Consider the following 26,983-nt stretch of genomic DNA (forward strand, 5'->3'; position numbering starts at 1 on the left):
GCTGGGTTCTTGCAGGTGTGAATGTAGTCTGGCTGTTGTCCTGTGTCTTCTGGTCTCTCTTTTAGGAAGAGTTGTATTTGTTGTATTTTCAAAAATATATGTGGTTTTGGTAGGAGATATCCGCTGCTCTACTCATGCTGCCATCTTGGCTCCGCCCCCTGTTATTTTACTCTTGACTTCCTGCCTACAGTCTAGAGCAGTACAGAAAATATTATGTATTTATTTATTTTAACTGAGCAGATAGTACCTCGGCCTCCCCATTCAGAAAGTTCCACTGCAATAAATATGATCCTGAAGTGAACATAGCCGCAAAACTGGGCTAACTTCTCCGGTATCATCGTTCCAAGGCAAGGTTCCATTGCAGCTGCCCCACAGTCTGTTTTGAGTAAGGCATCCTTGTGGAAGACACACCTGGAGTCTGACTGTGGGGAAAGTGACCACTTTACCTGGCTTGATCACTTAAAAAGTGTTCAATAACCATCCAGGGAGGTGAGTGTGGATGTAACTTATTGAATGGCTAAGCCTGGGGAAAGCTATTGGAATGAATATGTGGATCTTTCTTTTTTTGGTATGAAAATAAAGACTGTTTTAAAAGATACATAAATGTATTAAAACTTTGAAGATATTAAAAAATGTATTAAAGTCAGAGAAATCATTTCTTAATATATTAACTCTAGAAACCTAGGTGTCCTAGGGATTAGTTCAGGGGATACAGAAGGAGTTCCTCATAAAAGGTTTTAATATCATGTTCTTTGTTAAATTGGTAGTTGGGCACTTTTGGGGACATGGGTTTGAATCTTGGCTCCCATACTCAGTTATCTGTGTGGTTGTCTTAAAATGGTGGCTACAGTTCGCAGAATTTCTATTTCGGGGGTCCCTATTTGTCTTGTAATTCTCTGTTTCAATTATTTTAATTGCCTAAATAATTACCAAACTCTTTTAAAAACAGCACTCTTGGATATTTGCTATTTTTAGTAATGTCTGCAAAATGCAAGCTGCCTATTATATGTGTTATACCGGGTGATTTCTCTCTTTGCCATGCTTATTTCTTTACAAAAAAGCTCATTAGAAGAATGTCAATCATTTTATGACCACTGTTGTGTGAGTAACATTGATTTGTCAGTGGTATGCTCAGAAATCTGCTTTAGTCTGCTGCATTTTAGAATGATCTGGAGTTTGCATTGTGAAGTAACTTTTATCACCTATCCATATGGTAAAGTAGCATTTTTCCTCAGTTATATTGATAACTGAGGTTATGTCCTCAGTTATTATGTCCTAATAACCCCATCATAAGTTTAAAATATTGGAAGTTGGAAATGCATTTAATATTCTTATTAAACATGACAGCTAAGCTTAGCCTACCTTAAACATACTCAGAATACTTACATTAGCCTAGAGTTAGGTGAAAATCATCTAAGCACAAAATCTTTTATAGTAAAATGTTGAATATCTCATGTAATTTATTGAATACTGTATTGAAAGTGAAAACAGAATAGTCGTATAGGTACAGAATGATTGTAAATGTATAATTTATTTATTCTCATGATCATGTGGCTGACTGGGAGCTTCCTAGCATCATGAGAGAGCATCACACTGCATATTGCTAACCTAGGACAGGTCATAATTCAAAATTTGAAGGTTTCTACTGAAGGTATATCACTTTCACATCATTGTAAAGTCAAAAAATCATCTGAAGTTGAGGACCATCTGTAGTTGAATTTAACTTGGGTTTGTCTAACAATTTGCTTCTATATTGTCAGTAAAATTGAACAGTTTCGTTTATCAAACTTCTAAGTGAATACCCTATAAGATGTAACTAAAAGACTTTAGAATGAAAGTAATGCTGAAAATTCTAGTTTATATATATTTTCTTAGTAGTAATTATGAGAAATAATTGTGAATCAGTCTGACAAATGTTTATTATACTCTTAAAATGATTATAGACTAATTGGATATAAAATATGCCCATGTAAAATAATTTAAACATTCTTGCTGAGCAATATGTTAGGAAGTGAAAACAATGCTAATGTGGCTTTCTATTAAATGTCACTGGTCAAATAATTTCCCCTATAACATAAAAGCATACCTTTGGTAATGGCTTCTATATGCTAAAAAGTATGCCTAAGTCCTATTTCTTCAGTTTTCTAAAATATTTTCACTGTATTAAAATTACCTAATGGTTTGAGTGTCTGATGTGAATCAATAATCAGAATGAGGAGGGGACCATTTAAAATTTCTTGACTTTGTCTTCATTTTTGAAATGAAGGTGGTAAGATAGATTGATAATCAGAAGATCATCTCAGTGGGAATACAGACCAATAGTCCTCCCTTATCTACAGCTTCGCTTTCCATGGTTTCAGTGGCCCAGTCAACCACGGTCTGGAGAACAGAATGATCCTCCCTTTGAGTTATAGTCAGAAGGTCAGTGGCAGCCTAACCCTACATCACAGGGCCTGCACCATTCCCCTCACTTCACCCTATCGCGTAGGTATTTTACCATCTCATGTCATCGAAAGAAGAGTGAATATGGTACAGTAAGATATTCTGAGAGAGAGAGAGCACATGCACATAATTTTTATTACACTAAATTGTTATAATTGTTCTATTTTATTATTAGGTATTGTTGTTAATCTCTTACTGTGCCTAATTTATAAATTAAACTTTATCATAGGTATGCATGTATGTATAGGAAAAACCAGTGTATATAAGGTTTGGTACTATCTGTGGTTTCAAGCATCTGCTGGGGTTCTTGGAACATATTTCCATGGATGAAGGGGAACTAGTGTACATGAAGGCTTGAAGGCAGCATGAATGGACTGTGTCAAGAAGTTGATAAGTAGCATTCCATTGAAATGGAGTACTGGGGCCAGATTGGGATGACAAGAGTTATAAACACTGATAGAGAGGGTGGTTGAGTACAAGGGCACTCTTGATCATGTTTAAGACTTCATTTATATTTATCTTCTTTTATCACTTTCTGTTGGGGGAACAAAAAATAGGATACTGATTTCCACAATCTATGCAAATTTATACAGAGGCCAAGCATATGCCAGTACTATAGTTATAAATAATGAAGCTGAAGTCTTTGTGGACTATTTCCCAATATCTTTTGCATGTCTCTTCTGATGCAACGTGTAATATATCAGTTTCTTCTACAAGATTTTATGATCTGAATGCATTTACTGTGTATTTGCAGGTATAAATGCACATATGCACACATACACCGTGTGGCATACATACAGATGTAGATGATGCAGATGATATACAGATTACAAGGAATAAAGATATTTGCCTTATTTCACAGTCCAAAACCAAGAAATAGGGCAGGAATATCATATATTTATTATGAAGTGCATTAACTACACATAATTTATGCTTGTTTATGTTATATGGCATTATAAGCATAAAATTCTTCCTATAAATTTTTATTTTTAAGTGAATTGAGATTACTTTGATATATTTGTCCAATACATGTGTCATGAGTGTTTGAAATGACTGTGCATTTTATTTAATATACAAAATATGTTCATTTGATAATTCATATATTATATTCAATATTATTTAATTTAATTTAATTTTTTAGCTACTCCACCTGTTATTTTCTTTACAAAATTTTCTATTTTTCTGACATAATAATGCATATTTATAAATTTCTTGATATCTTTCTAAAAATATTTGTTTTAAATTATTGCTTTATTGCTTATATTAGTAGGTACAGACTAGTCCAGAGCTATTATAGTTTCCAACTAAAGTGTCATTTAACTAAAATTTTTTTTCCAATAAGATTTTTCTCTTTGTGTGTATGTCTGAAAATATTTCTGCTTGCTCACAGATGACTACTGCTTTGGCTGAACTGAGAACGCTGTGTTTGAAATTGTCATTTTACTCTGAGAAATTTAATGCAGTGTCTTCTAGTATTCACTGCTGCTAAATAAAAGTATTGTCTAATATGGTTATTATAAATTACCAGTGATTTACTGAGTTCGGTTGCTTTCTGTAAGCTATTTGGATCTTTATGTTGGTGAAAATCTGAAGTTTCGCTAAGTTATTTCTAATACTGGTAATTTCATTTATTCAATTTATTGTGGTGGGCACTCAATGTTTAAGTATTATTCTAGGTTGTAATATAATATAAATAAGTAAATAAATGTATGTATATGTTGCATAGACTTTAATATTTATATTACATTTTTAAATTTAAATTTGTTTTGTTATGTTTCATTGACATATTGATATACAATATTATATTTGTTTCAAGTATACAACATAATGATTGGATAGTTAACTACATTATTAAATGCTCCCCCCAACTAGTGAATTACTATTGTCAACATAGACTGATTTTATAGAATTATTGACTATATTCTCTATGCTATGCTTTATCCTCATGTCTAATTTACATTATGACTGAGATTTTGTGCCTCTTTATCCCTTTCACCTTTTTTACCCACCTGCCTCCAACCTTTCCCCCTGGTAACCACCAGTTACTTCTCAGGGTCTGTGAGTCTGTTTTGTTTGTCTTGTTTTTTTTCTGATTTCACATATAAGAAGTGAAATCATGTTGTTTGTCTTTGTTGATCATTTAACTTGAGGTGTCTGGTGGTATGTTAAAAAACTCTGTCTTGCCTTTCTTGCCAGTCATTTCTATGAACACCTTAGGTGAAAGCTATGTGCCAAGTCACAGACTGGCGACCTACGGCTATCCATGCTTTGCTGGACCTGCGAACTGTTAAATTCAAAACAGAATTGTTAACATTTAAAAATAAGTGGATATCTAGTAAAACTTCAGGTTCTTTGTTTCCTTTAAAAATCAGAATATTTTTGCCATATTCTCCATGATAAAAATCAGCTGGAGTTGAATAGAGGCTGTCTTTAGATGGAGCATTTTCTCTGCAGTCTACCACAGTCCCCACCACAGCTTGCTTTAAATACAATCATTTTAGTCATTTATTTTGCCTGCATGGATCTTTTTACACCTTTAATTTGGGGTCTTTTAATTTTATTTTCACAAAACAAAACACAGCTGGGAGAGATTGTGATTTCCTTGCCTTATAGACTCGGGGAGCAAAATATCTTGGGGAGCCAAAGAAAAGGGCTCAAGAGAGATGGTTGCAATAGCATTTGAAGAAAAAGATGTCCTCTTTCTTACTTATATTTTCTTATGCGTCTTTAACAATACCCTAAAGAGAAGAATATTATCCTCATTTTATAGTTTTGGAAACTGAGTCTTGATAAATTAAGGAGTTACTTAAGGTTACAGAGCTAGAAGATCACAGAGCCAGAAATTCGTACATTACTTCTTCATACACTAAGGTTTGTCTCACTTGCAAATCATGCTTTTTGTACATTGTTAGGAATAAGGGTTATAATTCATCTTTGTTCTAAAAACTCAGCAGTACACTTAAAGGATTCTGGAAGTCTTAGTTCGATAAAAACATTTGTGATAAAGACTTACAGAGTTATAATAAATTAAGATTATTGCAGCAACAGATATGGGATATTTCTACCAAAAAAAATCCCGACTTGATATTGGCCTGAATTAACTGATGTACTGTATGCATTATGAGAGAATATTTATTCTGTTTCATGGGTGAACCAGTTGGATTACTGATGTTCACAGTTTAAACAATATATTGACAAAGTAGACCTTCTTCAAGGGAAGAGTATTGTGAATGGTGGACATAATTAGGATCAAGGCACATGAGCAACTGTAGAAAGAGTAGGAATAGGTATTAGTAAGATTCTTTTAGTTTTTAGTGACCAGACCCAACCTAAATTGACATAAGTAAAAATGGGAACTTATTGACACATGTAGCTGGAAAATCTAGGGTGTAGGAACTCAAATAATTTCAGCAGGTGTGGCTAATAGTAAGACACTTGGTGTGAAAACTCAAGATGTATGCCTCTCAGTATTGTATAGGGTTAAAAAAATTTTTAACCATGCACCCAAAGATCATACTCCTGGAGAAAACACCCCAAGGGCTGTCCACTAATCTTAGAATAAAATTCAGACTTCTTATTCTGGCTTGAGGGACTGTGTCCACTCTCAGGGGATGAAACCTTTCTCCTCCAGCTCCAGCACAATGCCTTCTTTGTCTTCTGGATCCTAATTCTTTATGTCTGCCCCAAGACCATGGTCTGTAAGTGTGTGCGTCCACAGCTTCGACCTCATTCTCTTTAGCGACTTTTCCCTCTAATCTTATAAATGTCTTTTCTGCTAAATGCAAACAGACAAAACAAAATCAAGCCAAATCAACCAGCCAATCAAACGATGATGGTAAGAACAATAGCAACGACGAATGAATACTGTACTCTGATTCAGACCTCCTCTGACCTTCTAGGTAAGCTTTAGGATCATAGAATGTACAGCTTCTTATGCCTTGCTAGTTTGGGGTTGTTTAATACATCATCATTAGCAATTGATGCTACTCAGCTTTGCAGAGTAATTATTCTAGGGTAAGGTGCAACGTAAAAGAGCAGTTTTCTTATAAAGGGAAAATTAGTGAAAATTGCTGGTTCATATGATGAAGAGAATGATTTGACAGAGTCAGGCAAATGGGTGTTGAAATTATTTTTGCAAGTGGTATTTAGCAAGTGAAATATCTAGAATATTTACATATTTTCAGATCAAAGTTTTGAAAGTAAATTCCTAGGAACAGACAAGGATAGTGTATCGTCAGGTTAGATGACCCACAATGGAAGAAAATATCAATTGATGAAGATTAGAATTAAGACCATGACTTTTACAGGGTCTCAAACCTTACGTGGAAAATGGGGAAATAGTGTCTTCTCATGTGGTTTTGGTATTCAAGATTCCTTTGTAGGCAATTGTTGCTTAGCAGGGTCTTGATATAATAAGAGATGAGCAAAAAAGTGGGAAAGCAGAATAAAGAAACTGCTCTTATGCTATAGAGTTTCCTTTATGCTCTAGATGTCAGATGTGGTCTGTCTTTTGAAAAACATAAATTAATTAGAAATAACTTCATCTTAAATACTCCATTAATCCCATCCCAAGACATTTTCTTGGTGTTACCAATGAGTGTGGACAGATAGAAAAACTGTATTTGACATTTATTTAGAATAATTTTCAAGGTCATTCAAATTAGTTTGATTTCTCAAATTCAAAAACACTTTTAAAATCTAATAATTTTCTAGAATTAAATCACTAAAATGATTGCACTGAATTCGATTTGCTAATATTTTGTTGAGTATTTTTGCATCTATGTTCATCAGGGATATTGGTCTTCAATTTTCTTTTTGTGATTTCTTTGCCTGGTTTTGCTATTAGAGTGATGCTGGCTTCATAGAATGAGGTTTGAAGTATTCCCTCCTCTTCTACTTTTTGGAAAACTTTAAGGAGGATGGGTATTAGGTCTTCTCTAAATATCTGATAAAATTCATCAGTGAATCCATCTGGTCCTGGCATTTTGTTCTTGGGTAGTTTTTGGATTACCTATTCAATTTCACTACTGGTAATTCATCTGTTCAGATTTTCTGTTTCTTCCTGGGTCAGTCTTAGAAGGTTGTATTTTTCTAGAAAGTTGTCCATTTCTTCTAGGTTATCCAGTTTGTTAGCATATAGTTTTTCATAGTATTCTGTAATAATTCTTTGTATTTCTGTGGTGTCTGTAAGGATTTTTCATTTCTCATTTCTGATTCTGTTTGTGTGTATAGACTCTTTTTTTTCTTGATGAGTCTGGCTAGGGGCTTATTTATTTTTTTATTTTCTCAAAGAAACTGCTCTTGGTTTCATTAATTCTTTCTATTGTTTTATTCTTCTCAATTTTATTTATTTCTTCCCTATTCTTTATTATGTCCCTCCTTCTACTGACCCTGGGCCTCATTCGTTCTTCTTTTTTCTAGTTTCATTAATTGTGAGTTCAAACTCTTCATTTGGGATAATTGTTCTTTCTTGAGATAGACCTATGTTGTTATATATTTTCCTTTTAGAACTGCTGTCGCTGCATCCCACAGAAGTTAGGGTGTTGAGCTGTTGTTTTCATTTGTCTCCATATATTACTTGATCTCTGTTTTAATTTGGTCATTGATCCCTTGATTATTTAGGAACATGTTGTTAAGCCTCCATGTGATTGTGGGCCTTTTGTTTTCTTGGCATAATTTATTTCTAGTTTCATACCTTTATGATCTGAGAAGTTGGTTGGTACAATTTCAGTCTTTTTTAATTTACTGATGTTCTTTTTGTGACCTAGTATGTGATCTATTCTGGAAAATGTTCCATGTGCACTTGAGAAGAATGTGTATCCTGTTGCTTTTGGGTAAAGTGTTCTGTAGATATCTGTTAGGTCCATTTGTTCTAATATGTTATTCAGTGCCTCTGTCTCCTTACTTATTTTCTTACTTGTTGACCTGTCTTTTGGAGTGAGTGGTGTGTTGAAGTCTCCTAAAATGAATGCATTGCATTCTATTTCCCCCTTTAATTCTGTTTACTACTGCATTATTGCTAGTAATAACCAAAGGAAAAATGAAGAGAAAGACAACCCATAATTTATAAAAAATGTCTGAGTAATTATGATACACCCAGATTAGGCAAGTATAAAAAAAAGACATATCATCATTATTTACTTATGCAAAATAATTCAAAATATGGAAGAATACATACTTTTATAAAGGGAAATAGACTGTAATGGAACACATAATCATATGATCATATTTTAAACTAATAAGAACAAAACATATTTTTGATACAAAGCCAACTAGAGCCCAAAGTTACAACTGATAATGTCAGTGCCAAAGCGGGGTTCTTGTGCATGAGAGGGGGTGACCACCTGAACGGCAGGATGGCTGTCTGAGTTCATTCATCAGGGGGCTGAGAGCTCAGGCCTCCTCCCAGAACTTTATGTGTATTCCCTCCAATCTCTCAGGAGCACAAGAGCCAGGCTGAGTCAGACCTGTAGAGAGCATCACTTCTGTCTTTCCTTCTTGGTTCTGTTACATGACAATCTCTCTCTTATGTACCTAAGATACATTTTAAACTTCTATTTAATGTTGATGTTTAAACTGAAGTTTGTTTATGTCCAGCTATTTTTCCACCTTAGTTATTAACATATCAGCAACAGTTCTAAACTCCAAAAGAACAACAGACAAACCTCAAAAGATCAAGACATATTAGTATCTGAAAATTTTTTGCTAGCTCTATTTTGTCTCTGGAAGTAAAACAGGGTAGATGCAGAAACTATATATATGTGCTAAATGAGGTGAAAGACTGGATTTTGTTTTTCAGGTAATTTATAAAGACTATCTTCTTTTTACTGAATATCTGGATATGTGAGACAAAATTTATTTCAATCTGCATTTTCCAGGAAATTGCCTTGATTCTACATTAGCAACAGAACATAATAAGGGGCTTTTGTTATTGTAAGCAGATACATATCTGCAATATTTTGTTGTGAATATGAGGACAAAAATGTAGTAATACAGGACAGCAAATAACATTTGAAAAATATGCTTGAATAGGAATTTTAAAAATAGATATAATGCAATTAGGTTACTTTAGCTAATTTTATAGCTTTAAAGATCTGACTGGATTAGCTCTCTTGTAGTGTTCTGATGATCTGTGAGCAATGACAAGAGTAGAGAATTGGGTAAAGTTTCTATGACATGGCATCTTTCTCTGAAACTAATAGCCACAGCATTAAGTTTTAAAAGCCCCTCTCCTGTGGTCTCACTGAAGTCAGAGAAAGCTTTCTCTGCTGCTTCTAAAAAGGATGTCTGAAGAAACTACTTCATATTGCTAAATAGCCTGGCTAATCTAGCCTGTCTCTAATCGCATACTCTGAATCCACATTTTTCTCACCACGGTAAACTTTCCGACTGTTTTTCAGATAAATATACATACATTCGAAGTGAATTGACCCTTTTGTAATGGTAAAATCATGGCTGAAATGTATGCTTTATAGATACCTGTAATTCACCTGAAATCCATTATTCCTCTTAATGATTCAATAATTCGAGTATTGCACTGGTAAAGAGCATTTTATATTCAGAGGGAATATCCATCTGTTTCTTTGATGTCTTGTATTTCTAAGGGAGAAGAAAAATGAGATTGCATGAGATATATACTTTTCCTGTGAGGTTGATCATATTTCTTTATTTAAATTCTTGAACACTTAATTTTATTGCTCTTAAAATTTAAATTTGTTTTTAAGTACAGACTTTAGAACAACTCTATATTTACATTCATTCCTTAGATTCTAACTTATATCCAATTCAAAACTGTGGAAACTGAACTAATGACTAAAATAAAATAATTGTAGTGCTATAATACCTAACAACATTTTGTTCTTTAAACTCTTTTTCACTCTTGGGATTTCAGTACTTACTTGGAGAGATTTTAGTCAATATTTATTTGACTTGTTTTGTTTCCTGGAATGACATTTTGAAATACTTCTAAGATTTTAATTGGTTGAGAGATGTGAGCTGTGCTTTTGTCTTTCCTGACGTTACACATACATTATTTTCAATCTCATTTCTGATTAAATAAGCAAAGGATGACCCATAGGCTTCCTATTTAAGGTAATACTATTCAGATATTTACTATTTATTTATTTCAATTGACCTAAAGGAAATATTACTCTTGTACAATCTATGAAATATAAGTTTGTTTGATAAATAGTGTAAATAAGATTTTGCCAATACATTTGAACACCTAAAATATTGGGATGGAAAGGAACACCGTATTTACTTTGAATATACAGTATTCCTAGAGTCCCACTGAGATCAGTCCAGGGAAGCTCTAATATGAACATTTTATTAGCACTTGGTTGGATTACTGAATATGCTTGAAAACAAAAGAAGTTTATTTATTGAATTATTGTGAATTTCACTCTTTTCAGCATTTCAGGATAAGTGGCATCTTTATAGGTCTGGATATATAGATTTTTGTGCATAATTGTTTATTTTTAATAGTCATGTACTTGCACTCAGTGTATATGTATGTTTAATAGTCAGTTGGACAAACACTCTCTTTTTTTCTCTCAGGAATAGACCTTCATTAAAAACTCTTAATGTAACTGAAACATCATTAAAGTTTTCAGATTTGGACTATGATGTTGAATATAGTGCTTATGTAACAGCTAGCACCAGATTTGGCGATGGGAAAATGAGAAGCAATATCATTAACTTTCGAACACCGGAGGGAGGTAAGTTCTTACAGGTGAAGGCTGAGTGAAAGGATATCCTACTCAGAAAAAAATAAGTGTTGAATACTAAAATGTATTATTATGCCTAATATCTTCCATTTGTTAGATGCAAAACTGCTTTTTGGTCACTTGGTAGGTGTGTAATATTGGGAAAGTTAATTAATCTCTTGGTCTCAATTTCCCATCTGTATTATGGGAACAATACAGTACCTACCTCACAGGGTCCTTATGACAATAACATACATTTGTATTTGTAAGTGAACTCAGCACAGAGGTTGACACTTGTAAGCATGTGTTTGTTAAATGAAAATTAAATGCATAAAGTCAGCTCTCTACTTTTGTCCCATATTATTCCATTTTAGAATTTCATATTATATGTTCTATATTAGAAAGTTGTTATAATGTTGTTTTCAAATCTAGGGCAGTAGGCAGGTTTTAGAGCCAGGATAGTGTTTTATGAGTATGAAGTCCATCTTTCCCCACTTGGGTATTGCAGTAAAAGGGTTACAGAGATAGCTCCATGAGCCTTACGGATTTCACTGCCAACTTCTAGTTAGATATTATTCCCAATTTAAGTGTTTTTGTTTGGAAAACAATTATCACTTACCAAAGGCAGGTAAAATTTGGAATATTTCAGATATTTTTGGGGCCACAAGTACAGTTTTTTGTTCCATTCTTTGTTTTACAGCACCAAGTGATCCTCCCAAAGATGTTCATTATGCAAATCTCAGTTCTTCATCAATAATTCTCTTTTGGATGCCTCCTTCAAAACCTAATGGGATTATACAGCATTATTCTGTTTATTATAGCAATACTTCAGGTACTTTCATGCAGGTAAGACCTGAGTGGTCTCCTAGTTTTCTCAGCTTTCAGTTTTATTGATAATTATATAGACTTGGCATGGAGAAAAACATTTATCTTACATTAATAATTATGCATTAGACATTTACAAAATTCCCATTGACATAGAAAAATGTGGTGGAGAGATGTCAGATACCTTTTTATCTATCTATGCATGCTGACACAGACATTTCTATATCAGTTTCAAATGTTTTACAAACAATGAAGCTGCCATACATTTAAAATTCTGTATATAAATATGGCCCTCAAGCCCAGTCCTCCAAGAAGTGTTCTCTGAAAAGTCAATGGTGTCATTTACCCTCAATTCTTTCTCATCTAAAAAGTTTTTCCTTTTAAATTTGTGTACAATATAAATAGTTTTCATGTTTGGATGTGTTTGTGCATTTTTCTTCAATTTAAAAAATGTTTTCAACTGTTAGCAAGAGCAGTTATTATTATTATTACTATTACTATTATTTAATGTTACATGTAATGAAACCACTAGGAATGTGACCATTTAGCTTGAAGTGGGCAGGGTTGGAGAGCTGTACAGTGCAAAAATGGGTACTTTCTGGGATATGAATGATACTAGTTATGAAAATAGCTAAATGCACTTCATTTAGAAAAATATTTTTAGTTTATTCAATAGAATTCCTTCATTTCTCTAAAGGAAATCTTTCCTAGAACTCTAATATATGAGAAGGGTAAAACTGGAGTGGTTGTGATTGAATCAGGAATGGGAACAGTTAGAATATAATTTGGAAAATAGTAATTTAGAAGAAACACTACAATCAACAGAATATGTATCTTACTTGTAGAAACTGTTGACTGCATGTTGATTAGGACTGTGGTCATTCCTTTTCTTTGTATCCTTTTGGGCAGAAGGTAAATAGAGATAAGTCTCAGTAATTTCCAGTTGCTTTATTCCTTTTTTGTGACTGACAACCCAAACTTAAGTATGAGAGTTGGTTCTTGTGAGCCACAGATGTGTTCATTATGCAAATCTCAGTTTCTTCGTCAATACTTCTCTTTTGGATGCCTCCTTCACAACCTAATGCGATTATACAGGAACCGGGGCCTGACTTGCTTTCGTGTGTCAATAGGGCAGTTCAGGATGGTGAAGAGGGTCAGAGAGCAGGACTTTGCCATCTTCTCAGGACAGCCCAGCAGTGAGATGAAGTCACGATGTTGGCTCGGTCTTTACATTCTGTTCAAGGCCCTTGAATAGTGGAGTTGTACAATTAGGAGTATTTAAAACTTCCTCCCAAAAAGAAAACTGGTATACACAGGACACAAATATACAGATACAAATGTAGTTATAATTGTAGATTTTTTTTTTAACAAGTGCCTTAAGGAAGGAGCAGAAGGGAAAAGGGGGGCCCTTTCTGCTTTCTCTCTACTTTGTACATCAAGCATTTTTTGATATTTCTTTTTGTTGGGCTCTACTTGTAGTAGAGAAATGGGATTTGTATGCAATTTGCTATTTTTTACCACAATGCTATTTACACATTTAAGAATGTGTCATTATGTTCAAGAGGCCATTTGAAGCGCAGATTTTTCTTCTTTCATGGATTTAACAAAAATATTGCCAAGTGGTGTCAGTAGTTTTGCATCTTAGTAAAGGTTTTGCCTCTGTAGAATTTACTTTATGACTTATACATAATTCTGGTTTGGTTCTCTTTGTCCACACTTAAATAATCAAGTGTAAACATCTCTGTGGCTTCAATATGATCTTGTGAACTTACTGTTCGAACCTGGGTATATAATTCAATCCCATTTTCAATTCTCTATTTTAGAAAATGTAATCTTTCATTAAGTAAAACTAAGAATGCTTCCAAGTGTGACAGCTGCAAGAGGGCACAGGCTAATGATGTTAAAATATTTCTCGTATTGCTTGAGTTTCATCTGTGCTTTAATGTATTTCTAAAGTTAATGTTAAATAAAGCATCAAAATCTTCACTACCTAATTTTCTATTTGGTATTGGTAGACCAGAAGAAATCCTCAAAGTAAAAATTATATAGCAGAATAAATATGTAGCTTTTATCTTGCACTTCCTCCTTCCCATAGAACTTCACAGAGTAACTCATGCATGGTACCTCATATTCCCTCCTGTCTTGTATTCCTGATGTCTGCTACCTGTCTTAGCTCCCTTTCGCCATAGCAAACAACTGGGGGGAAGGGTAGTGTGACCTTATCTTTCCATCCCCTAAAGTCCTCTGGTACTGTATCGCACACAGACTTAGTGCATAATAAACGTTTTAATTAAAAGAACATAAAGTTATTATAATAGCCCATCATTATTTTCAGTCATAATTTTGGAGCACTTGAATTTGTCATGACGTGATCGTCCTTCTAACCTTGGGGAAGTCAATTTCTATGACTGTTGGCTGCCCACCTGGCTCCTCCTTCAGTACTGCACACTGGGTTTTGTATACACTGCATTAACTCTCGTACATTTTAATTTTTACCCACTTATATCATATATTCTCAGTGGGCCTGATGTAGTGTCTTACTGTATTAAAAAAGGGCTAGGTGAGTACTGGTTGATGAACCAAATTTGGAAAGCTGTTGCTAAAGAACTTCTGATTGCATTTATATACACAATGTAGTAAGCCTTAATTAGGTAATTTGAGCTGAAAGATTCAAATTTTAAATAAATAGATGAATGAAATAATCAGGTAGATAATTGATCTAATTCCAAATTTGTTACATGACTAAGCATGCTAAGTCACACATTCACAGGAATGACTTCTGGGTGATTCAAAATAATTCATTAGTAGTCATCAAGGTGATGGAGAGTCAGAATAAGTTCTGTAACAAAGAAAAATTAAAATTTGCTCCATAAAGCTACATTAATATATTTTTTCATTACTTCCCCATGACTTATTTAATTTATAACTGGCATTCTGTTCCTTTTGAGCACCTTCACCCCTTCACCCATTTTGCCTCACTTCCCTTCCACGTACCTCCTGCAACTAACTACCAGTCTGTTTTCTGTATCTATGAGTTCACATTCTTGTTGTTTTGTTTGCTTTAGAGTCTGCAGATAAGTGACATTATATGATACTCATCTTTCTTTGTTTGATTTATTTCATTCAACACATAATGTCCTCAAGGTCCATCCATGTTGCCACAAATGACAAGATTTCCTTCTTTTTTTATGGCTGAATACCTATGTTAATATTTTTAAGAGATACCTTGTATAAGCCAGTATTCCACGTGTAAAGTAGATGTGTTGGAGAATATGTAAGTTCACAGGTCATATTTTGTGTGAGATTGCTATCTTGTCTTCACTTGTCTGTTCCTAAACAAGTTACCTCAAAACTGAAGTAGATCTTTTCTTACACTTCACTATTCCCCCACCCCAAATTCTAACAAAAGATCCATAAAGATGTGTTGGATTTATTTTTTGATACACAGCAGAACTATCCTTGACTATAAATTTTAGTCAAATTGATTATCTTATGCTATTCATTTAAATGAACTAATTACATTTATTTTTTTAATTGTGTGCCATTTGTGGTGTTAATTGTTTTATGTGCTTCATATCATCTAACCCTCAAAAGCTCTCTATGAAGTGGAAACGATTATTCCCATTTTGTAGTTGAGGAAGGAGAAATTTTTAGATTAGATGATTTATTCAGGGCTACCCCACCAGAATTGAATGTAGGTCTCTAGGACACTAAAAGTTGCGTGTCGATTGGAATGATTCACATTTCTCAGTGGAGTGGACTTTATTATAAAGTTATTCATACTAATTGCCTACATGATTCTTTCAAGTCTATTTTCCTTTATTTTAGAATTAATTTTCTTTGTGTGTTTTGTATTTAAAATTTGATCAGAAGGAGATGATTGCATAAATTCCCAAATCATCAAAAAATGCCTTGGGAAAAATGCACCTAGGAGTCAGACCAAAGAATATTAAATTTTCTCTTATTCTGCATAAAAAGAATGCATCCCACTACCTCCCCAATTCTCCCCATGACTGTAGAAAAAAAAGACCTTTTACAAATGACTAATAACTATTTCAGCTCATAGACAGGTGAACACTTTCATAATTCCTTCATCATTAATAGGAAAAAAAATTAATTTTTATAATATTCCAAAATGTTAAAAAATCTGTAATCAATGTTTCAAAACATACTTGAGTGTTCTACAAGGACTGGCCCTGAGCGGTAGAGCTGCCATATTTTCAGTGGGTCACTGGACTTTCTCCATTACTGAGCTCCGAGCTTCTACTCTCTTCTACCTTGTATGTTGCTTTTATAATAAAAATTGCTACCACCTCTTCCTCTTTTATTTTTAATAATTATTTTTTATTGAAGGGTAGTTGACACACAGTATTACATTACATGAGTTTCAAGTGTACAACACAGTGGTAGAACATTTATATACATAATTCTAGGTTCCAGCTATCACCCTACCAGGCTGTTACAATATCTTGACTATATTCCTTATGCTATACATTACATCCCGGTTACTTATTTATTTTACCATTGGAAGACTGTCCATTTTTGTTTGTTTGTTTGTTTTTTGGTTTTTTTTGTTTTTTTTTTTTGTGAGGGCATCTCTCATATTTATTGATCAAATGGTTGTTAACGACAATAAAATTCTGTATAGGGGAGTCAATGCTCAATGCACAATCATTATTCCACCCCAAGCCTAATTTTTGTCAGTCTCCAATCTTCTGAGGCATAACAAACAAGTTTTTACATGTAGAACAAATTCTTACATAATGAATAAGTTACATAGTGAACAGTACAAGGGCAGTCATCACAGAAACTTTCGGTTTTGCTCATGCATTATGAACTCTAAACAGTCAGTTCAAATATGAATACTCATTTGGTTTTTATACTTGATTTATATGTGGATACCACATTTCTCTCTTTATTATTATTATTTTTAATAAAATGCTGAAGTGGTAGGTAGATACAAGATAAAGGTAGAAAACATAGTTTAGTGTTGTAAGAGAGCAAATGTAGATGATCAGGTGTGTGCCTGTAGACTATGTGTTAATCCAAGCTAGACCAGGGCAATAAAACATCCACGTATGCAGAAGATTTCTCTCAGAACGGGGGGGTGAGGTTCTAAGCCTCACCTCTGTTGATCCCCAATTTCTCACCTGATGGCCCCCCTGCGACTGTGCCTGTCTTAGGTTGTTCCTCCCTTGAGGAATCTTACCCGTCTCTGGCTAACCAGTCATCTTCCGGGGCCATACAGGGAAATGTGAAGTTGGTAAGTGAGAGAGAAGCCTTATTGTTTGAAAAAGTTAGCTTTTTACTTCTTTGCATATTTATGCCCTGTGGCTTCTATGCCCAGCATTTGTCTTGAGGTATCTTTACCACTTGGAAGAATTATGATACTCGGTAAATTTGATATGAGGCACGAATTCTATTTAAGGGTTGTAATTAGGAAGGAAGAAGAAAAGCTATAGAAGTAGCAGGCGGAAGAAAACATGGGAAGATTGATTATTTCTTTGATATATCTTCTTGTAGAGTAACTTCAGCATGTATAGGTTTTAAGCTACTACTTAAATTGCACACACACATTAACATAATAGGAGTATAGTTACATAACCAAAGCATATCTGTAATTACCAGCCATCTGCAGTGAAACCAAGAAAACCAGTTAGGCACCTTAGGCATTTGTGAAAACTTATCTATGATATGGTGGATATTGTCCAAATGAACTTGAACAGTCTGAGAGAAATCAGACAAATTAAAACAACCCATTCCTGGGGACTGTTCACATGCCATATGTTCTTTTAACAATAAATAGTTTGTAGTTGTAAGACTTTGGAGCGCTACAATTTGCACTTCTCCAAATTCTTGGTTGAGTTCCAACAGTATAGATCCAGTCCAATTTTGTTGTTTTACTGTATGCACAGGCCAGCTTAGATATCTCCTTACTCATTCCCATGGCAGGTCCAGGAACTGGTGGGATGAGTGCATCTACAGCTGTAGCAGTGCGTGGATCTTTGTTGGGGTTTTTTGATGATCATCTTCTGGCATGAGTCTTCCAGAGGGTGCAGATGTTGGAAGTTCTTTTTCATATCGTATCTTAGTTCATTTTCGGGGTAGCCCAATTAGGCTTTGATCCTCTGTATAAACACAAACAGACCCTTTGCCTACACTTTTATATGCCCTTAATACCCTTGTGTAGAACTCGTTGGAGGTTACCACACAGGAACTGCCCTTTTTTTTTTTTTTTTTTTTTTGCTATCACTAATCTACACTTACATGACGAATATTATGTTTACTAGGCTCTCCCCTATACCAGGTCTCCCCTATAAACCCCTTTACAGTCACTGTCCATCAGCATAGCAAAATGTTGTAGAATCACTACTTGCCTTCTCTGTGTTGTACAGCCCTCCCTTTTCTCCTACCCCCCCATGCATGTTAATCTTAATACCCCCCTACTTCTCCCCCCCTTATCCCTCCCTACCCACCCATCCTCCCCAGTCCCTTTCCCTTTGGTACCTGTTAGTCCATTCTTGAGTTCTGTGATTCTGCTGCTGTTTTGTTCCTTCAGTTTTTCCTTTGTTCTTATATTCCACAGATAAGTGAAATCATTTGGTATTTCTCTTTCTCCGCTTGGCTTGTTTCACTGAGCATAATACCCTCCAGCTCCATCCATGTTGCTGCAAATGATTGGATTTGCCCTTTTCTTATAGCTGAGTAGTATTCCATTGTGTATATGAACCACATCTTCTTTATCCATTCATCTACTGATGGACATTTAGGTTGCTTCCAATTCTTGGCTATTGTAAATAGTGCTGCAATAAACATAGGGGTGCATCTGTCTTTTTCAAACTTGATTGCTGCATTCTTAGGGTAAATTCCTAGGAGTGGAATTCCTGGGTCAAATGGTAAGTCTGTTTTGAGCATTTTGATGTACCTCCATACTGCTTTCCACAATGGTTGAACTAACTTACATTCCCACCAGCAGTGTAGGAGGGTTCCCCTTTCTCCACAGCCTCGCCAACATTTGTTGTTGTTTGTCTTTTGGATGGCAGCCATCCTTACTGGTGTGAGGTGATACCTCATTGTAGTTTTAATTTGCATTTCTCTGATAATTAGCGATGTGGAGCATCTTTTCATGTGTCTGTTGGCCATCTGTATTTCTTTTTTGGAGAACCGTCTGTTCAGTTCCTCTGCCCATTTTTTAATTGGGTTATTTGTTTTTTGTTTGTTGAGGCGTGAGAGCTCCTTATATATTCTGGACGTCAAGCCTTTATCGGATGTGTCATTTTCAAATATATTCTCCCATACTGTAGGGATCCTTCTTGTTCTATTGATGGTGTCTTTTGCTGTACAGAAGCTTTTCAGCTTAATATAGTCCCACTTACTCATTTTTGCTGTTGTTTTCCTTGCCCGGGGAGATATGTTCAAGAAGAGGTCACTCATGTTTATGTCTAAGAGGTTTTCGCCTATGTTTTCTTCCAGGAGTTTAATGGTTTCATGGCTTACATTCAGGTCTTTGATCCATTTTGAGTTTACTTTTGTATATGGGGTTAGACAATGGTCCAGTTTCATTCTCCTACATGTAGCTGTCCAGTTTTGCCAGCACCACCTGTTGAAGAGACTGTCATTTCGCCATTGTATGTCCATGGCTCCTTTATCAAATATTAATTGACCATATATGTCTGGGTTAATGTCTGGATTCTCTAGTCTGTTCCATTGGTCTGTGGCTCTGCTCTTGTGCCAGTACCAAATTGTCTTGATTACTATGGCTTTATAGTAGAGCTTGAAGTTGGGGAGTGAGATCCCCCCTACTTTATTCTTCTTTCTCAGGATTGCTTTGGCTATTCGGGGTCTTTGGTGTTTCCATATGAATTTTTGAATTATTTGTTCCAGTTCATTGAAGAATGTTGCTGGTAGTTTCATAGGGATTGCATCAAATCTGTATATTGCTTTGGGCAGGATGGCCATTTTGACGATATTAATTCTTCCTAGCCACGAGCATGGGATGAGTTTCCATCTGTTAGTGTCCCCTTTAATTTCTCTTAAGAGTGACTTGTAGTTTTCAGAGTATAAGTCTTTCACTTCTTTGGTTAGGTTTATTCCTAGGTATTTTATTTTTTTTGATGCAATTGTGAATGGAGTTGTTTTCCTGATTTCTCTTTCTGTTGGTTCATTGTTAGTATATAGGAAAGCCACAGATTTCTGTGTGTTGATTTTGTATCCTGCAACTTTGCTGTATTCCGATATCAGTTCTAGTAGTTTTGGGGTGGAGTCTTTAGGGTTTTTTATGTACAGTATCATGTCATCTGCAAATAGTGACAGTTTAACTTCTTCTTTACCAATCTGGATTCCTTGTATTTCTTTATTTTGTCTGATTGCCGTGGCTAGGACCTCCAGTACTATGTTAAATAACAGTGGAGAGAGTGGGCATCCCTGTCTAGTTCCCGATCTCAGAGGAAATGCTTTCAGCTTCTCGCTGTTCAATATAATGTTGGCTGTGGGTTTTTCATAGATGGCCTTTATTATGTTGAGGTACTTGCCCTCTATTCCCATTTTGCTGAGAGTTTTTAACATGAATGGATGTTGAACTTTGTCAAATGCTTTTTCAGCATCTATGGAGATGATCATGTGGTTTTTGTCTTTCTTTTTGTTGATGTGGTGGATGATGTTGATGGACTTTCGAATGTTGTACCATCCTTGCATCCCTGGGATGAATCCCACTTGGTCATGGTGTATGATCCTTTTGATGTATTTTTGAATTCGGTCTGCTAATATTTTGTTTAGTATTTTTGCATCTACGTTCATCAGGGATATTGGTCTGTAGTTTTCTTTTTTGGTGGGGTCTTTGCCTGGTTTTGGTATTAGGGTGATGTTAGCTTCATAGAATGAGTTTGGGAGTATCCCCTCCTCCTCTATTTTTTGGAAAACTTTAAGGAGAATGGGTATTATGTCTTCCCTGTATGTCTGATAAAATTCCGAGGTAAATCCATCTGGCCCGGGGGTTTTGTTCTTTGGTAGTTTTTTGATTACCTCTTCAATTTCGTTGCTGGTAATTGGTCTGTTTAGATTTTCTGTTTCTTCCTGGGTCAATCTTGGAAGGTTATATTTTTCTAGGAAGTTGTCCATTTCTCCTAGGTTTCCCAGTTTGTTAGCATATAGGTTTTCATAGTATTCTCCAATAATTCTTTGCATTTCCGTGGGGTCCGTCGTGATTTTTCCTTTCTCGTTTCTGATACTGTTGATTTGTGTTGACTCTCTTTTCTTCTTAATAAGTCTGGCTAGAGGCTTATCTATTTTGTTTATTTTCTCGAAGAACCAGCTCTTGGTTTCATTGATTTTTGCTATTGTTTTATTCTTCTCAATTTTATTTATTTCTTCTCTGATCTTTATTATGTCCCTCCTTCTGCTGACCTTAGGCCTCATCTGTTCTTCTTTTTCCAATTTCGATAATTGTGACATTAGACCATTCATTTGGGATTGCTCTTCCTTTTTTAAATATGCTTGGATTGCTATATACTTTCCTCTTAAGACTGCTTTTGCTGTGTCCCACAGAAGTTGGGGCTTAGTGTTGTTATTGTCATTTGTTTCCATATATTGCTGGATCTCCATTTTGATTTGGTCATTGATCCATTGATTATTTAGGAGCGTGTTGTTAAGCCTCCATGTGTTCGTGAGCCTCTTTGCTTTCTTTGTACAGTTTATTTCTAGTTTTATGCCTTTGTGGTCTGAAAAGTTGGTTGGTAGGATTTCAATCTTTTGGAATTTTCTGAGGCTCTTTTTGTGACCTAGTATGTGGTCTATTCTGGAGAATGTTCCATGTGCACTTGAGAAGAATGTATATCCCGCTGCTTTTGGATGTAGAGTTCTATAGATGTCTATTAGGTCCATCTGCTCTACTGTGTTGTTCAGTGCTTCCGTGTCCTTACTTATTTTCTGCCCAGTGGATCTATCCTTTGTGGTGAGTGGTGTGTTGAAGTCTCCTAGAATGAATGCATTGCAGTCTATATCCCCCTTTAGTTCTGTTAGTATTTGTTTCACATATGCTGGTGCTCCTGTGTTGGGTGCATATATATTTAGAATGGTTATATCCTCTTGTTTGACTGAGCCCTTTATCATTATGTAGTGTCCTTCTTTATCTCTTGTTACTTTCTTTGTTTTGAAGTCTATTTTGTCTGATATTAGTACTGCAACCCCTGCTTTCTTCTCACTGTTGTTTGCCTGAAATATGTTTTTCCATCCCTTGACTTTTAGTCTGTACATGTCTTTGGGTTTGAGGTGAGTTTCTTGTAAGCAGCATATAGATGGGTCTTGCTTTTTTATCCATTCTGTTACTCTGTGTCTTTTGATTGGTGCATTCAACCCATTAACATTTAGGGTGACTATTGAAAGATATGTACTTATTGCCATTGCAGGCTTTAAATTCGTGGTTACCAAAGGTTCAAGGTTAGCCTCTTTAGTATCTTACTGCCTAACTTAGCTCGCTTATTGAGCTGTTATATACACTATCTGGAGATTCTTTTCTTCTCTCCCTTCTTGTTCCTCCTCCTCGATTCTTCATATGTTGGGTGTTTTGTGCTGTGCTCTTTCTAGGAGTGCTCCCATCTAGAGCAGTCCCTGTAAGATGTTCTGTAGAGGTGGTTTGTGGAAAGCAAATTCCCTCAGCTTTTGTTTGTCTGGGAATTGTTTAATCCCACCGTCATATTTGAATGATAGTCGTGCTGGATACAGTATCCTTGGTTCAAGGCCCTTCTGTTTCATTGTATTAAATATATCATGCCATTCTCTTCTGGCCTGTAGGGTTTCTGTTGAGAAATCTGACGTTAGCCTGATGGGTTTCCCTTTATAGGTGACCTTTTTCTCTCTAGCTGCCTTTAACACTCTTTCCTTGTCCTTGATCTTTGCCATTTTAATTATTATGTGTCTTGGTGTTGCCCTTCTTGGATCCTTTCTGTTGGGGGTTCTGTGTATTTCCGTGGTCTGTTTGATTACTTCCTCCCCCAGTGTGGGGAAGTTTTCAGCAATTATTTCTTCTAAGATACTTTCCATCTCTTTGCCTCTCTCTTCTTCTTCTGGGACCCCTATAATACGGATATTGCTCCTTTTAGATTGGTCACACAGTTCTCTTAATATTGTTTCATTCCTGGAGATCCTTTTGTCTCTCTCTATGTCAGCTTCCATGCGTTCCTGTTCTCTGATTTCAATTCCATCAATGGCCTCTTGCATTCTATCCATTCTGCTTATAAACCCTTCCAGAGTTTGTTTCATTTCTGCGATCTCCTTTCTGGCATCTGTGATCTCTTTCCGGACTTCATCCCATTTTTCTTGCGTATTTCTCTGCATCTCTGTCAGCATGTTTATGATTCTTATTTTGAATTCTTTGTCAGGAAGACTGGTTAGGTCTGTCTCCTTCTCTGGTGTTGTCTCTGTGATCTTTGTCTGCCTGTAGCTTTGCCTTTTCATGGTTATAGGAGTGTTTTGCAGAGCTGGGACGAGTGACGGCTGGAAGGACTTCCTTTCTTGTTGGTTTGTGGCCCTCCTCTCCTGGGAGAACAGTGGCCTCTAGTGGCTTGTGCTGCGCACCTCTTCCTCTTTTAGTGCAAACATATTTCCAGTTTAATTACTGCAATTGTTCTGTGTTGATTTTACTCACAAATTAACATATTAAAATAATAAGAGACAACCAATTCATGGGCAATAATTCTTTGAAGTGCTCATGTATACAAACTCTATACTCTGAGTGATTAAAACAATATGTTTATTTTTCAGAATTTTACACTCCGTGAAGTAACCAGTGAGTCTGACAATCTGACCGCATCTGCAATAATAGATAAACTGGCAATATTCAGTTACTATACATTTTGGGTAACAGCAAGTACCTCAGTTGGAGATGGGAATAAAAGCAGTGACGTAGTTCAAGTATACACGGATCAAGACCGTATGTAAACAAAAAGCATATATTAATCTTTCGTGGGATCAATTTAAAACTTTATAATAATTTCAGAATCTTTTTCCATTTGTAGGTATTGGTAGTAAAATCTATATTTCACTTAGGCGCATTTAACTAGTCATTATAGAAGTTTGAAAATGCATCTCGTGTAGCTATTAAATTATTACAATAATAACAGCTTTTCTATTCATGACAACTGCTACCATCAAATCATGAAAATTCTGTCACATTTATTCCTTCAAAAAATGTCACAGCTGTCCAGTTATCGGCATGAAAAATACTGCTGCATACATGGACAGATTTTCCAATACTTAATATCCATTCATTTTAGGAACTATGTTTTTTTTTTTCTTGAACCACTTGTTTCCTTCTCATTCTTCAAATCCACCTAGAGCTCTATTCAGCATCTTTGCTCTTATTGCGTCTGTGACTAATATACCCAGAAGGTCTTTTTTTTTAACCCCAGAAGTTTCTTGTATGCGGCTTCAGCAGAATTCTCTTTGTGCTGAGTTTTCAGAAAACTATAATCATTGAAATTGCTTATGTTTTTTAGGATTCGGCTTCAAGTGTACAGTGATACCAGGGTCACTGCCTCTATCTTCTTGTGGTTGTTTCTGTGGTGCATTTATTTTTTCAAAGACTAGTCTTTCATTGAGAAATGCTATGGACCTAAACTTCTGCTGAGAGTAGAATGTTTATTGTCTAAAGATTATAAATTGACAGACATTATAAGTATGCTTTCCTTCTTGTTGGAGCAATCTTTTACATAGTTTACACATTGATCAGCAGAATGAACTATGATAACATACGTGGAAATAAGTGTTTCAGAGTTTTTCACTAAAGTACTTGGGTATTATGAGCAGTCAGTATCATTTCAGGTATCCTTTAAATGCAGATCTCCCCCAAGATTTTCACCAGCCTCTACATTTTATCAGTCATTATTATATGCCATGAATACTAAACATTTACTGTGCACTGTTCCAGCTTAGAGGCCCCAGATATCCTATATGTATGACAAGGCTGAGCTTTAGAAGAAAGAAACTAAAAATATTATTTGGACTTTAAAAATTATCAAAATATTTAAGTACGTGAGTAGGCATACACACATACATGTGTATATATGTATAATCTCTATGGTGTAGGAAAGACAAAAGAATACTATATGAAACAATTCTCACATGTGTTAAAGATGACAGAGTTTATTTTGAATGGTTTTTAGTGTAATTATTTAGAAGACATTTTATAATATGTTTACAACATCTGCATTTAAATAAGGTAAGAACAGAGGATATAATAGATGCTGTTTGAGCAATTATCCTCAGTTTGTGAACTTAATTAAATGTTATTTAGGGTGACTAATAATTTTTGTATTTTGCACATTACCTATCCTAGTACCTGAAGGGCTTGTTGGAAACCTGACTTACGAGTCCATTTCGTCAACTGCAGTAAATGTAAGCTGGGGCCCGCCATCTCAACCAAATGGTCTAGTCTTCTACTATGTTTCTCTAAGCTTACAGCAGACCCCTCGCCATGTGAGACCACCTTTACTTACATATGAAAGAAGCATGTATTTTGATAATCTGGAAAAATACACTGATTACATATTAAACATCACTCCATCGACAGAAAAGGGATTTTCTGATACCTATACTGCCCAGCTATACATCAAAACTGAAGAAGATGGTAGGCTGGGTCCCATTTATTGCCTATTAAACAGATTGGTGGTGTTCTCTTATTCACATTGTTTTCTGATACAAAATATTATTCTTAAACTTGTATAGATTCTGTTTGTTCTCAGGTAATTAGCCTTTCAATAAACACAACAACCTCTCCATTGCTTGAATTAAATAATCATCTGCTAATAAAAATTAAGTCACATTGTTGTTAAAGCCTCTTCTTTTTATGTAATTCCCTTGTGTTTCATTTAATATTCTTTTTTTCTTTTATAGTCCCAGAAACTTCACCAGTAATCAACACTTTTAAAAATCTTTCCTCTACCTCCGTTCTCTTATCGTGGGATCCCCCAGTAAAGCCAAATGGTGCAATAATAAGTTATGATTTAACTTTGCAAGGACCAAATGAAAATCACTCTTTTATTACTTCTGATAACTATGTAATACTGGAAGAACTTTTACCATTTACACTCTATAGTTTTTTTGCTGCTGCAAGAACTTTAAAAGGACTGGGTCCTTCCAGTGTTCTTTTCTTTTACACAGATGAGTCAGGTAAGCCAGAAGCCATGCTTCTTCAATGATTTTAGTGTTGCAGCACTTGATCTTTTAAAGGAATAGCAGGGAAAATGGAAGGATATTTGACTGTCTATTTGGTAACAAGCTTGTTATTCATCTACTTTGCTGAACATATTTTTTTTAATTCAAGCTTCAAAATGAAGTGTTGGTTTAAAGCTACTTTGCAACTATGAAGTTCCAAGTAGAAAAACAAAATTACTTATGCTATTTATTTCAGGAATTAAAGCATGATCATTTTAGAAACTTTTCTTAGCCAGTGTCTTCAGGAAGCTAGAGTCATGATTTTTTGATGGTAAAAATGTTATGAATATAAGTTTTATAATGTGTTTTCCTGCAGTGCCTTTAGCTCCTCCTCAAAATTTGACTTTAATCAACTATACTTCAGATTTTGTGTGGCTGAAATGGAGGCCGAGTCCTGTTCCAGGCGGTATTGTTAAAGTATATAGTTTTAAAATTCATGACCATGAAAATGATACTGTATTTTATAAGGTAGGTTGGTTATAACAGTATATGTTTATTTCAAAAATTCAGAAATTGAATTACAACCTTTTGACATACGGGGGGAAAATGGACCACTTTAAATTAAACACAAGGACCATCTTTTTTACAAAACCTTTTGTGTCCAATTAAGGATGTTTGTGGAAAACAGAAAACATTTGTCAGTCGTGGAAGTTGAATACCTCATAGAATGATTTACTGAGAATTTGTACCTTCTAGCTATCTGCAAGTTAAGAAATAACTGCACCATTTTGTTAATGTTGGGAAGTACATAGTAAATTTTTTCAAACTTTTGAAAACCTATTATTATGTTAAATGCAATATAT

General features: G+C 35.1%; 1 protein-coding gene across 1 annotated transcript in view; it reads left to right on the forward strand.

Annotated features, from left to right (window-relative positions):
- The window catches only part of PTPRQ (protein tyrosine phosphatase receptor type Q), a 218,203-nt gene that overhangs the window by 71,315 nt on the left and 119,905 nt on the right, over positions 1-26,983 (forward strand). The window contains exons 21-26 of the mRNA XM_057488019.1: positions 10,999-11,159; positions 11,848-11,993; positions 23,730-23,898; positions 25,303-25,593; positions 25,860-26,135; positions 26,497-26,648. Of these exons, the coding sequence (XP_057344002.1) occupies positions 10,999-11,159; positions 11,848-11,993; positions 23,730-23,898; positions 25,303-25,593; positions 25,860-26,135; positions 26,497-26,648 (1,195 nt within the window). The remainder of the gene's footprint in view (positions 1-10,998; positions 11,160-11,847; positions 11,994-23,729; positions 23,899-25,302; positions 25,594-25,859; positions 26,136-26,496; positions 26,649-26,983) is intronic.

The sequence above is a fragment of the Manis pentadactyla genome, chromosome 10, assembly GCF_030020395.1.
Source record: "Manis pentadactyla isolate mManPen7 chromosome 10, mManPen7.hap1, whole genome shotgun sequence".
Taxonomy (NCBI): Eukaryota; Metazoa; Chordata; class Mammalia; order Pholidota; family Manidae; genus Manis; species Manis pentadactyla.